This window comes from Triturus cristatus, chromosome 2_2 (genome assembly GCF_964204655.1).
Source record: "Triturus cristatus chromosome 2_2, aTriCri1.1, whole genome shotgun sequence".
NCBI classification, from domain to species: Eukaryota; Metazoa; Chordata; class Amphibia; order Caudata; family Salamandridae; genus Triturus; species Triturus cristatus.
Window position 1 is genome coordinate 1,090,801,129 of NC_140582.1, and position 12,888 is coordinate 1,090,814,016.

The following is a 12,888-nucleotide window of genomic DNA, read 5'->3' on the forward strand; positions in this document are numbered from 1 at the left end:
TCAGAATGCCCTCACAGGAAGGCTGCCATGCAGACCGGACCTGCTGTCCAAGATGAACAGGAGGATTCATCACCCCAACCTTCCCTCACTGAACTTTGCAGCATGGCTCCTGAGGTCCTCCAGTATGGCCACTTAAGACTGCCACAGGTCTGCATGTCCATCTTGAAAGAAGCAAGAAGACCGTCCGCTAGGCACTTGTATGCGTGCAAGTGGAAGCGTTTTTATATGTGGTGTGTTCAGAACAATTGTAATCCAACCAAATGACAGTAAGAGGTCATCCTTCCATACCTGCTTTATCTGGCGAAAGCAGGTTTGAAGTTTCCTTCCATTAAGGAGCACTTAGCAGCGATAACTGCATATAGACGCTCCCCTTCTCAACCTTCTTTATTTCAGTTACAGGCTGTTACGGATTTCTTACAGGGTTTAAAGGTGCTCTACCCTCCGGTCCGGCCTCCTTCACCACCCTGGGAGCTAAACCTGGTGCTATCAAAATTGATGGGTCCGCCTTTCGAACCCATACACAAAGCAACTTTATAGCTCCTTTCTTGGAAGATGGCTTTCTTGGTCACGATCACGTCAGCTCGCAGAATGAGCGAAATACAGGCTCTCTGCTCTAAGGAACCTTATACAGTCTTCCATCTGAATAGGGTCGTATTGAGGACACACCCCTCTTTCCTCCCTAAGGTGGTGTCGGATTTTCATGTGAATCAGTCCATATCTCTACCCACCTTTTTTCCTAACTCCTCCACTTCAGCTGAGAGGGCTTTACACTCTTTGGACCTGGAAAGAGTTTTAAAATTCTATCTGGATAGGTCCAAGTCCACGAGAAAATCTGATCAACTATTTGTCAACTATGGGTTTTGCAGCTCCAAAGCGGTCCATCTCCAGATGGATAGTTTCATGTATCAAGCTAGCTTATCAATTAGCGCAGAGGCCCCTTGGGTTTACTCCCAAAGCACACTCTACCAGGGGAAAAGTGGCTACTACTGCTTTTCTCTAGAACGTGCCCATATCTGAAATCTGTAAGGCGGCGACTTGGAGGTCCGTCCATACATTTGCAAGGCGCTACTGTCTAGATTCAGACACCAGAACAGACACCCAAGTAGGCCAGGCCTCCTTGAGGAATCTGTTCAACAGCTGATTACGGCTGTTGTTGTATGTTGGGCTATTCTCTCTCATTTGCCTGCAGGTGGAAGATGGGCTTGCTATTCTATTCAGTGCTTATGACTATTGATTAGGATCTCCTGGAAGAGCAGGATAAGTTACTTACCTGTAATCCTAGTTCTCTTCCAGCGGTATCCTCATCAGTCTTAAGCAATCCACCCTCCTCCCTAGGCAAATGAGATTCTCTCCATTGTTAAAGGATATCTTTGTGCCCTGATCTTCAGAGTTACGCAAAGAACAATTGGCTTAACCGTCACCCCTGAGGCATGATGGGAAGCTAGGAGTCATGGCTGCCTTAAAGGCACGATCCCAGTTTTTGTGTGAAAATGCAGCCTGTAGGCCAACAATGTGTACTTTATTTGCAGTTTACTTTGCCATTATAGCCCCATATGATAATTTTGTGTACCCCTTTATTATGGTACCGTGGGACTCCTACTTCGGTAATGGATCAAGCATTTGAATCTATAAAAGATACCAATGATGGAGAAGTACATTTACAGATAAGTAAATGTTCGTGGGTACTCTTAAAGCTTGAAAACAGCAAGAGCGTAATGGGGTGTGCTCAACGTTAAAGAGAATAAATTGAAAAATCTGACTGCTTCTGTTTTTTCTTACACTAAAGTGGGTCCATGGTTTTTCTAATGTTGTGAATTAGACCATGCTTTGGTGCTGTTTGTTCAGAGAGCGATTGCATTTTGTGTTTAGGTTTGATGACCTAATGAACAACATACCCTTGCCGGAATATACCAAAAGAGATGGCAAATTGAACCTTGCTTCCAGGCTTCCGGACTACTTTGTACGGCCGGATTTGGGACCCAAGATGTATAATGCCTATGGTGAGAAATAAACCAAAAACACTTTGTTAAAAATTTAATTGTTTCTCAGGGGTACAAACAATCGAAAGACCCACAGATTTGTTACAAACAAGGGTCTGAGAGATGTGGCATGCAGTGTGGTTGAAGGCTAGCTTGTGCGCAGGTTTGCAACCTGCTTACTGCTACCTTAGTGATGAGTAGATTGAATCGTTTGTATATTGAAGGTTTAAAGTTAGGTCGTAGATTCTTTTAATTACTTGGGGATCATGTTTGACAGAGATAACAATTGGAGAAATATGGTATCCAATAGAGAACTATTGATTGAAACAAACATTGGGGCTCTTTTTAAATTTGTGAATAAAATTGGGACCAAGCCAATAGAAATAATAAAAAAGGTTTGAGGCAAAAACACTATCTGCTGCATCATATGGTGCAGCTGTTTGGGTTATATCTGATATCTCTAAGCTACAGCTTCTAGAGGATGGTTTTTTGAGAAAATTAATATTTCTCCCTCAATCCTGCTCTAAATATATTAGCCACATGTAGTTGAAAGTTCCCTATATTACTGATAAGATCCGGATCACTCCTATTCTGATGTGGCACTCACTATGGCGAAAAGAAACTCTTTCGTTAACTAGAACTGTTACACATGATTCTCTGAATTTTGATGGTGTAAATAACATAAGCTGGCTAAAACACATCCGGGATAACGTGCAAGCTGTTGGTCTACATCTATACGAGGATCCGAATTTGCACTTGTCATTTATCAAAAAAGAACCGAAGAGTTGCTTACTATCTTACTTCACCTCAAAGAGGTATGATCCTAACCACAAATTGTCTACTGTAAGACACTATCAAACAGTACCTAGCATAATCCGCGCTAAGTTTTCATATCTAACATTTGTGTCGAATCTACTAACACAGATAGATCAGTGAGGTTTCGCTTAAACTATATCCCCCTTATGCTAGCCTATCCATCTAAAATGTATGCCATTAGTGCACTTCCACCTTGCCCATGTGATAAACGATCATCTCAGAATGACCTGCATTTTTTATTCTTTTGTAAATTTTACACAATTGAAAGGAAAAGATATATCGTCCCTTTTATTAGGAAAATGAATATTCGACTGTCGTGTAGCCCTATATTATCTCATGTCATTATCAGACCCTTTTACATGTTTCTTTTCGGCTTAGTTCTTTTTATCGGTTTTAAATAGAAGGAAGTTGGATTCATAACCGGGTATTAAAGTTTAATTAAAAAGTCGGTTGGAAATTTGTGTGTGTATGTGTGTGTGTGTGTATATGTGTGTGTATGTATATATACAAATCTCCGTTTGTTCCTGCTCTCCTCTTGGATTGTTGGCGTGCAGGTGTGCTCCAGGCGGATTCCCGTCATATATATATATATATATATATATATATATATATATATATATATATATATATATATATATATATTTTAGCTTATAAATGTCTTTTAAAAAAATTGTTTTAAAGCTACAATTATTTTAAACTATGCTCTAACAGCAGATCAGTCTAAATTTTGTAATTCTTTTGGGATTGATTTATCATGATGAATGTATGTTCGTATAATACTTTTTATGCTATTTTATCGGCTAAATAGTTATACTGACTGAGTAGATTGAATCCTCTTACAAGCTCCTGTAGTGTAATGCAGCATTGTATTTCTTTGTTTTAAAGTAGGATAGCAGCCCTTATACACTGTTAGACTTTTAAATTTTTAAATCTAAAGATAGGCGTTTACAAAGTCTTGAATGTTTTTTCAATGCATCTGTAAATATAGAGCCAAGAGTAAAGGGTAGCTATGGTTTGAAAAGCTAGAAATAACCTCATCCAACACGTATTGTCCTATTTTTGATTGGAGGGTTTTTAAATACATTTCAAATGGGTAATAACTTCAGTTAGTTTCGCATATCAAGTAATAATTTAAGGAAGCACTTGAGATTCACAAATGTGTGAAGTATTTGCCTGTCATGCATTCAGAAACCTCCCAAAATATTCACAAAATGAATAGTTTTAAATTATTTAGTTTACAGTCTCATTCCTCCATAGAGTAGCTTTTAAGGGTACATGTTTGTGTTTGGTAAGTGGACTTTAATATAAAACCTGTATTCATAGTTTTCTTTGCATCAGCACAAAAATATTCTTAGAAATCGAATTCCTCCAACAGGTTTAATAACGGAAGAGGACAGGAAATATGGAACAACAAATCTACATTTGGATGTGTCTGATGCAGCAAATGTGATGGTGTATGTGGGCATTCCTGATGGTGAACCTGACCAAGAGCAAGGTTAGTCTACTTAAATTTCTTTTTCTTTTTTTTAAAGTGGATTGTTCAGTTTTGGTGGGCAATTTTAAACAGCAAACGCCATTAAATAGCTTACAAAAATAAAACCGAAGGTCTGCTTTTAGGGCCATGTTGGTGCATTTTGGGTAGAAGTGGCTACCGAAATGCTACCACATTTCCAATGTATTGTGCAGTGTAGGAAAGTGGGTTTCTGTTGCAGTACCCCACCCCACACACACACACTTTTTGACAGACTACTGATGCACTTTTACTTGATGTGCCCTGGGTCCCTGCCAGTCAGGTTCCTGGGGCCTGTGTTCTTTCCTCAAAACTAACCCAATTGGCATCTCTGGCCACAGGTCAGTCCCTGCTAAATGATACCACAGGTACCCAGGGCACTGTGACAAGAGAAGGCCTCTAAGGGCTGCAGCACTTATTGTGCCACCCTTAGAGGTCCTGTACCACTACACTCGCACACTGCCGTTGCAGGCTGCGTGTTTTGGTGCAGAACAAAGTGAAGAGTCGACATGGCACACATCTGTGTGCCATTGTGAAAAAGTGCCATCTTTCTTCCATGGTATGCCCCCACTTTTTGCTGAATTGCTGAATGTACTTTGACTGAGTGTGCCCTGGACTCCTGCCAATCAGGTGCCCAGGGCCTATGTTCCTTCCCTAAAAACCTCAAACCCAAATTGGCAAACCCTGGCCACATGTCAGCCCCTGGTAAATGGTACCCTAGGTACCCAGGGCCTTGTGACCAGGGAAGGCCTCTAAGGGCTGCATCACTCATTGTGCCACCCTTAGAGGCCCTGTACCCTAACACACACACTCACTCACTCACACCCTCTCTGCCCTTGCAGGCTGAGTGTCTGGGTACAAAACAAAGAGTCGACATGGCACACACCCCTGTGTGCCATGCCCACCACCTACACTGCCCTGGCATACATCAGCCACCCCTCTATCTGGGTGCCCTATGCCAGTGGTGTGGGCACAGGAGCATGAGCCCTGTGCCCCTACAGTACCCAGGTCCATTCCTGGGCACTATAAGTGCAGTGCTGCCATTTAAGGGTACATGGTGCTGAGAGCTCGTCAAACACGAACTCCACAGCACCATAATGGCAACACTGAAGACTGAGAGGTTTGGTATCAAACTTCTCAGCACATTAAACCCGCACTGATGCCAGTGTGATATTTAATGTACAAAGCACCACAATCCTAAAACCTAACCTACAATCCACGTCTGGTCTGGGAGGCTGCCTAGGCTGCCACACAGCAGACATGTTGCTGGACCACTGGGTAGGAGAGCCCCCGCTCTCCTGGGCCTGCAACAATGCACATCCTGGGCGAGGTGCTAGGTCTCCTCCCCCAGGATAGACAGGGGGAAGCCTCAAAGGCTCTGTGAGCTTCCCCAGGCCACTTGCTGTACCCAGCAAACAGGCCCCCACCGGTTCCAACCCCCACTCTGGCGGGGAGACTGGCCAGAAACCCCAACTAAGGGCAGGGGATGTGCCATCCTGCCAACCCCACCCCTCAGGTGGGGGAGGCGAGGTGAAGCACATCTCCGGGCACTCATCTTGAAGATGGGAGGCCCTGCCCAATCAGGGCTTGGCTACTGCCCCCCTCCCACAGGAGAGTGGCAGGATAGGAGGTGTACCCACCCCAGGGCAGGGACCCATTGGTCCCTGCCCTTTACCTACCTGTAACGCCACTAAATCTAGTATTTAGGGGCACCCTGAACCATCCTTCCTTAGATTCCAGATTCCGCAAAACAAAGAAGACCTGCCGTGCAGCTGAAGACACCAACTGCTTTGGCCCCAGCCCTACCGGCCTGTCGACCCTCGAACCTGCTCCTGCTACAGCCCGGCACCTCTTGTGGCCAGCAACCTCGCAAACCCCGGAGGACCTGGCTACCTTTTGACTCTAAGCATCTGGGACTCCCATGAGCAGTGGCTCTGCTCAAAACCAGCTTCTAACCCCTGGCATCAGCCCGGAACCGCGAACCCTGCACACACTGCACCCGCCAAGCCTGGCCTGTGCCGGAGTGAACAAAGACCCAGAGGACGTCCCCCCGGCGACTGTGACCCTGAATCCGGCACCCAAGGACTCACCTCGACGCTCCTGACGACGCCTGCAGCCTCAGAACCAGGTACCCCCCAACCGTGATCAAGAGGGTAACATTTTCCGACACCAAAAGGCACCCCGGCGCCCTGCGGCCCCCTGTGCCCAACTCCTGGGTACCTACCTATCGTCCAACTACCCAACTTATCTCTCGAAGTGGCGGTGGCACCTGAAGAATCTTCGTCCCCGAGCTTGCAGCCTTTGTTCATCCAGGAGCTTTCCCATTGAAATTCATTGAGCGCCCGAAGGCTCAAAAGCACCCTGCACCCAGACGCCCAAGTGGCCCTGGCAGTGTATACTCTATTCCTATCTACTTCCCCATTTGCCCTGAGCAAGTGACCAGGAGCCCAGCTAGTCAGCAGCCACCCGTCAGTTATCCTATGGGAGGACCCCCTGCCTCCCATAGGATAACATTGGGCCTAACTCGCACTGCACCCGGCTGCTTCTGTGCCACTGAGGGTGTAACAACTGTACTTACCTGACCCTGGGAGACCCCTGAGTCTATGCCCAGAACCTTAACTTTGCCAGTCGAGCACTCACCCAAAAGCCGATAACCCAATTTTCCTCCATAGGATAACATTGACTGGTTTCTTCTGAAATTTCTTCTAAGTGTGGAGTTTTCAAAACTTAAAATATTCATCTAAAATCAACCGAATAATGAAAATACTCACCTGCTATTAGGAGAGATCCCGGTGCTGGAACTTGGTGCCCAGCCCTGACCCTGAAAAGTACTCACAACCGTACTTACCATTAACCCAATTTTCTTCCATAGGAAATCATTGACTGTTTTTCTGTGAAATTTCTTCTAAGTGTCGAATTTTGCAAACTACAAATATTCTTTAAAAATCGTACCAACTCTGAAAACGTAATTGCTTACCTGTTTTAGATTGAGGTCCCAGTACCGAGCCTAGGAGCCCAGTACTGGATTACAAAAGTAACGAGAACATACCATACCTGTAACTTGAATTTTCTCCCATAGGGAATCATTGACTGTTTTTCTATGAAATGTCTTCTAAGTGTCAACTTTTAAAATAGCAAAATATTGCCTTAAAATCGCAACAGTAACTAAGCCGTCTTTACGCGCTTGTTTCCAAGAACTGTCCAAGGACTGAATCTAGGATCCAGTCCTGGAGTTAGAAAAGTAATCCTGAAAGTGATCTATTGTAAATAACTTAAAACTTCCATTGAGCTCAATGTACTATTGTGTTTGAAATTGTGTTGCCTATTGCAACAACCTATAACTACTAGCTACAAAAGTCAATTGCACATTGCAAAAGTATTTAACTGAAGCATCTCATTCTGAGAAAGTATATTTTAATACCTATTGTTGGTTCTAAAATAAAGCAAACATATATTTTTTTATATAAACCATTGGCCTAGAGTACAGTTATTGTGTGTGAGACCATTTGCTGACTGAGTGTTTACAACAAATGCTTTACACTGTCCTCTGATACTGCCTTACTGCTCGACCAAGCTAACACTTTAGAGAGTAAGGTTCTATCTAACTTTAGCCTCTGCCATACCTCTGGAGACGGTGGACTCTGTACACACTGTACCTATTTGGGAACAGTATGTTCGAGGCATATGAGCTGCAGATCACACACTTACGATAAGATCGCCATCTGGTGTTGGGCTCGGATGCTTGCAGGTTGTTGTTGTCTTCGGAAGAAGTCTTTTGGTCACGAGATGGGTGACTCCTCCCTTGGACTACAGTGCGCATGGGCATCCACTCCATCCTCAGATTGTTTTTTTCCGCCATTGGTTTCGGATGAAACTTTTCCACTCCGGTAGAAAACTTCTAAACCAAGCTTTTCGAAGCGAAAAACCTTTATCATTTTCATTGATACACCTTTACTCGACATCGAATTCATTGGGCCGGTTCCAGACGTCGACGCGGCGATTAAACCTATCCGCGTCGTGAGGCCTGCGGCTCATGGAAAGGACGCCGTTTAAAAAATGCCCCCAATGTGGAGCAAAATTCCCGCACAGTGACCATCACAAGGTCTGCAACCTGTGCCTGTCGCCGGAACACGACGAGTCCAGCTGTCCAGCCTGCGCTGCATTCCGATCCAAGAAGACCATTCGGGATCGGAGAGCTCGACGCCATATCATGGCACACAGACCAGCTCCGGAACCAGAGGACCGCTTTGATGAGAGCCTCGATGTCCCGGAAGAAGATTCCGAGGAACTTCACATTGTATCAGAAGCAGACGACTCCGACGACCCCATTACTCCGGGGCAATGCGTGAGTACTGATGCCCCTACCCCAACCCCTCCAAAAAAGGCATTGGTCAAGACTTCGCCAGCTGGCCCCAGTCGCGACCGAAAACAACCTTCAGAAGCCCCGCCTTCGGGCTCTGCTCCGAAGAAATACAAGCCTTCAGGTGGCTCGGGCCCGAGCAAACATATTATTGTACCCCCAGCACCTTCGGCACCGAAGACACAAGACCTCTTGGCACCGAAGCCGGCTCCGGCACCTTTGGCACCGAAACCATCGAGGCCCGTAGACAAGCCGGCACCGAAAGCTCCCAAGCTTAAAGACTCCATTTCGGCACCGAAACCTTCATCGGCACCGAAACCTTCATCGGCACCAAAACCTTCATCGGCACCAAAACCCTCATCGGTACCGAAACAACCGGCTAAGGTCTATACTACACCTCCTAAAGACTCTACCGATCACCCAAAACATAGATCGGAACCGAAAAAATCAGCGCCAAAGTCTGTTCCTGAAGACCAAGAACTTTTCCACCCAGATCCAACGCAAAAAAGGATCTATAATAATCCAAAAACTGAACATGTCACTGCTGTGCCATGTAAGAAAAGGAAGCTAGACACAGCACCTTCTCCAGCTCCTGTAAAGAAGGACTCAGCCACTTCACCCATTCCTCCTTCCTCTCCTGTACGACCTCTTACCCCACCCCCTGCCTCCACCACCATTACCTCCACCATCTCCTTCACATACACCACCTCCACAGGATGATGATGATGACCTAGGGGGAGGGGGTGATCCGGATGATCTTAATGATCCTAATGATCCTTTCACAAATCCGGATATTGTACCATTGGACGACTGGGCTTACCCTCTGCCTGATGTACCTGATCCTACTACATACCCTTCCAAACCCTCACCTCCAGATGACCACCTCGGGTTTGGACAACTAGTACACAGAGCAGCACTTTACCATGGCGTCACCATGCACTCAGATGCACCCGAGGAAGACTTCCTTTTAGACACTTTTGAGCAGTCTCAGAAATCAGTTCAAATTTTACCTATGATTAAAGGGGTCATAAAACACGCCACAGAAATATTTAAGGACCCCGTACGGGCCAGGGTACTTAACCCTCGAATTGAGAAAAAATATAGACCTGCCCGAGAAGATCCTTCTTATATTAAAGGACAGCTCCCTCTGGATTCTTTGGTGGTTTCCAAAGCAAGGAAGCGGGCTAACTCCCAAACAGGAGATACACCGCCCCCAGACAAAGAATCCAAACTATTAGAAGCCTCGGGCAAAAGAGTAGCAGCACAAGCAGCTAACCATTGGTGTATTGCAAACACACAAGCCCTATTCGCACGCTATGATAGGGCTCACTATGATCAGTTGGAAGATCTCATACAACACCTACCAGACCAATACAAGACCCAGGCAAATGATCTTATACAAGAGGGAAAGCTCATCTCAAATGCCTCAATTAAATGTGCACTTGACGCCGCAGACACTGGCTCTAGAGCAATCAATACAAGCGTACTTCTTAGACGCCATGCATGGCTACGTATTTCAGGCTTTAAGCCAGAAGTACAAAGTACCATACTTAGCCAACCATTTAACCAAGAGCAACTGTTTGGACCAGCAGTAGATACTGCCCTTGAAAAAATGAAGAAAGACAAAGACACTGCTAAGTCCATGGGAGCATTGCAGTCTCCACAGCCACGTGGCTCCTTTCAACGCTCCTTCTATAGAGGAGCATCCAAAAATATTGGAGCAGACACCTCCTCCACGTTCAAAACCTCTACACAAACATCCCCCAATAGTGAACATTTTAGAGGAGGATATAGGGGAAACAACACCAAGGGACGAGGTCGAGGCAATACCAACACTCATACCTCCCCTGCCACTAAACAGTGACTTTCCTCCACTCCCCCCAGACCATTCCACTCCAGACGGGGGAAGACTCAAACAGTTCCTACCTACAACATCAGGGCACAGGGCTATACTCTATACTTCCTAATCCCCAAGAAGGACGAGACGTTAAGACCCATACTCGACCTCAGACTCCTAAATCTGTACCTACACTCAGATCATTTTCATATGATCACTCTTCAACAAGTGCTTCCAATATTACAGAAAGGCGATTTCCTTGCCACACTAGATCTCAAGGATGCCTATTTTCACATTCCCATGCATCCTGCTCACAGGAAATATCTAAGATTCCTGGTAGACGGGCAACACTTATCAGTTTACTGTCCTCCCGTTCGGAGTGACAACTGCGCCCAGAGTATTCACCAAATGCCTAGCAGTAGTAGCAGCGCATCTCAGGAGACAACAGATTCATGTCTTCCCATATCTCGACGATTGGCTCATAAAAGCCAATTCATTCAACAAATGCGTTCTACACACTCGCCAAACTATTCAACTTTTACACAACTTGGGATTCACTGTCAACTATCCCAAATCTCAACTACAACCCTCCCACATACATCAATATCTGGGAGCCACCATAAATACCTCCAAGGCCGTAGCTTATCCCAGCCCAGCAAGGATAGCCAATATACAAGCTCTCATCTTAAAATTTCAATCCCAACACTCTCTCCCAGCAAGAGTGTTCATGCAACTCATAGGCATGATGGCGTCATACATCTTTATTGTGCCTTATGCACGACTTCAAATGCGTCCCTTGCAAGAATGTCTAGCACGTCAGTGGAACCAGGCTCACGGACAACTTACGGATAACTTGCGGATCTGGTGTTAGTGGACAGTCGCTCACATCGCTCACTACAATGGTGGAACACCATAAACCTGTCCAAAGGGCGGCCGTTCTTAGAGCCTCTTCCACAGATAGTGCTGACAACCGACGCATCTCTCACAGGGTGGGGAGCCCATCTCCTAGGACACACCACTCCGGGCAAATGGACCACTCAACAAAAAGTGTTCCATATCAATTACCTGGAACTACTGGCAGTGTTCCTAGCATTGAAATCATTCCAATTACATCTAAAGAACAAAACTGTCCCCATCCGGACGGACAACATGACAGCCATGTATTACATACAGAAACAAGGAGGCACACATTCTTTCCAACTGTCCCAGCTTGCACAGAACATTTGGAGATGGGCAATTCCCCAGACCATCTACCTGCTAGCAGAACACCTTCCAGGAGTTCACAATCTGATTGCCGATTTGTTGAGTCGACAAACCCAACAGATCCACGAATGGGAATTACACCCACAAGTCCTACTCCCATTCTTCCAAAAATGGGGCCAACCAGACATAGACCTGTTCGCCACACACAAACGCAAATGCCCAACCTTCGCCGCCAGGTTTCCCCACCCACAGTCGAAGGGCAATGCGATATGGATGAACTGGTCAGGCAGATTTGCGTACGCTTTTCCGCCTCTCCCACTCATTCCATTCGTGGTACGCAAGCTCAGGCAACAGTCTCTCAAGCTGATACTAGTAGCTCCCACATGGGCACGTCAACCCTGGTTCACAACACTACTGGAACTCTCTCTAGTTCCACACCAAAGACTGCGTCTCTCCCCGTCCTTATTAACCCAGAACCATGGAGAAATCAGACACCCCGATCCACATCAACTGAACCTATCGATCTGGCTCCTGAAGTCCTAGAGTTCGGTTACCTCAACCTACCACCAGACTGCATGAATATTATAAATGAGGCCAGACGGCCTACTACTAGAGCCTGCTACGCTGCAAAATGGAAAAGATTTGCCATTTACTGCACTAACAATGATATACGCCCACTGGATGCATCCATCCAGAACATCATTTGCTACTGACTACACTTGCAAAGATGTAATTTAGCGTACTCATCCATACGTCTCCACCTAGCAGCATTAGCAGCCTACTTACAAAATCGACAACACTTGTCACTATTTAAAGTGCCTGCGATCAAAGCCTTCATGGAAGGTCTTAAAAGGATTATTCCTCCCAGATTAACACCCTCTCCAGTGTGGAATCTAAATATTGTTCTCACTAGGCTCATGGGTCCCCCATTTGAACCTCTGCATAAATGCGAACTACAATTCCTTACATGGAAAGAGGCTTTCCTTATTGCTATCACATCCCTTCGAAGGGTAAGTGAAATCCAGGCTTTAACCATACAAGAACCATTCCTACAACTACATCATAACAAAGTGGTTTTTAGAACAAATCCAAAATTCCTGCCAAAAGTCATTTCTCCATTCCATCTTAACCAATCAGTAGAGCTACCAGTGTTCTTCCCAAATCTGGACTCAGTAGCTGAAAG

General features: G+C 45.6%; 1 protein-coding gene across 1 annotated transcript in view; it reads left to right on the plus strand.

Moving 5' to 3' along the window:
• The window catches only part of KDM3A (lysine demethylase 3A), a 390,851-nt gene that overhangs the window by 340,582 nt on the left and 37,381 nt on the right, over positions 1-12,888 (plus strand). Inside the window, exons 21-22 of the mRNA XM_085642629.1 lie at positions 1,870-2,000; positions 4,171-4,290. Coding sequence (XP_085498755.1) covers positions 1,870-2,000; positions 4,171-4,290 — 251 coding nt within the window. The remainder of the gene's footprint in view (positions 1-1,869; positions 2,001-4,170; positions 4,291-12,888) is intronic.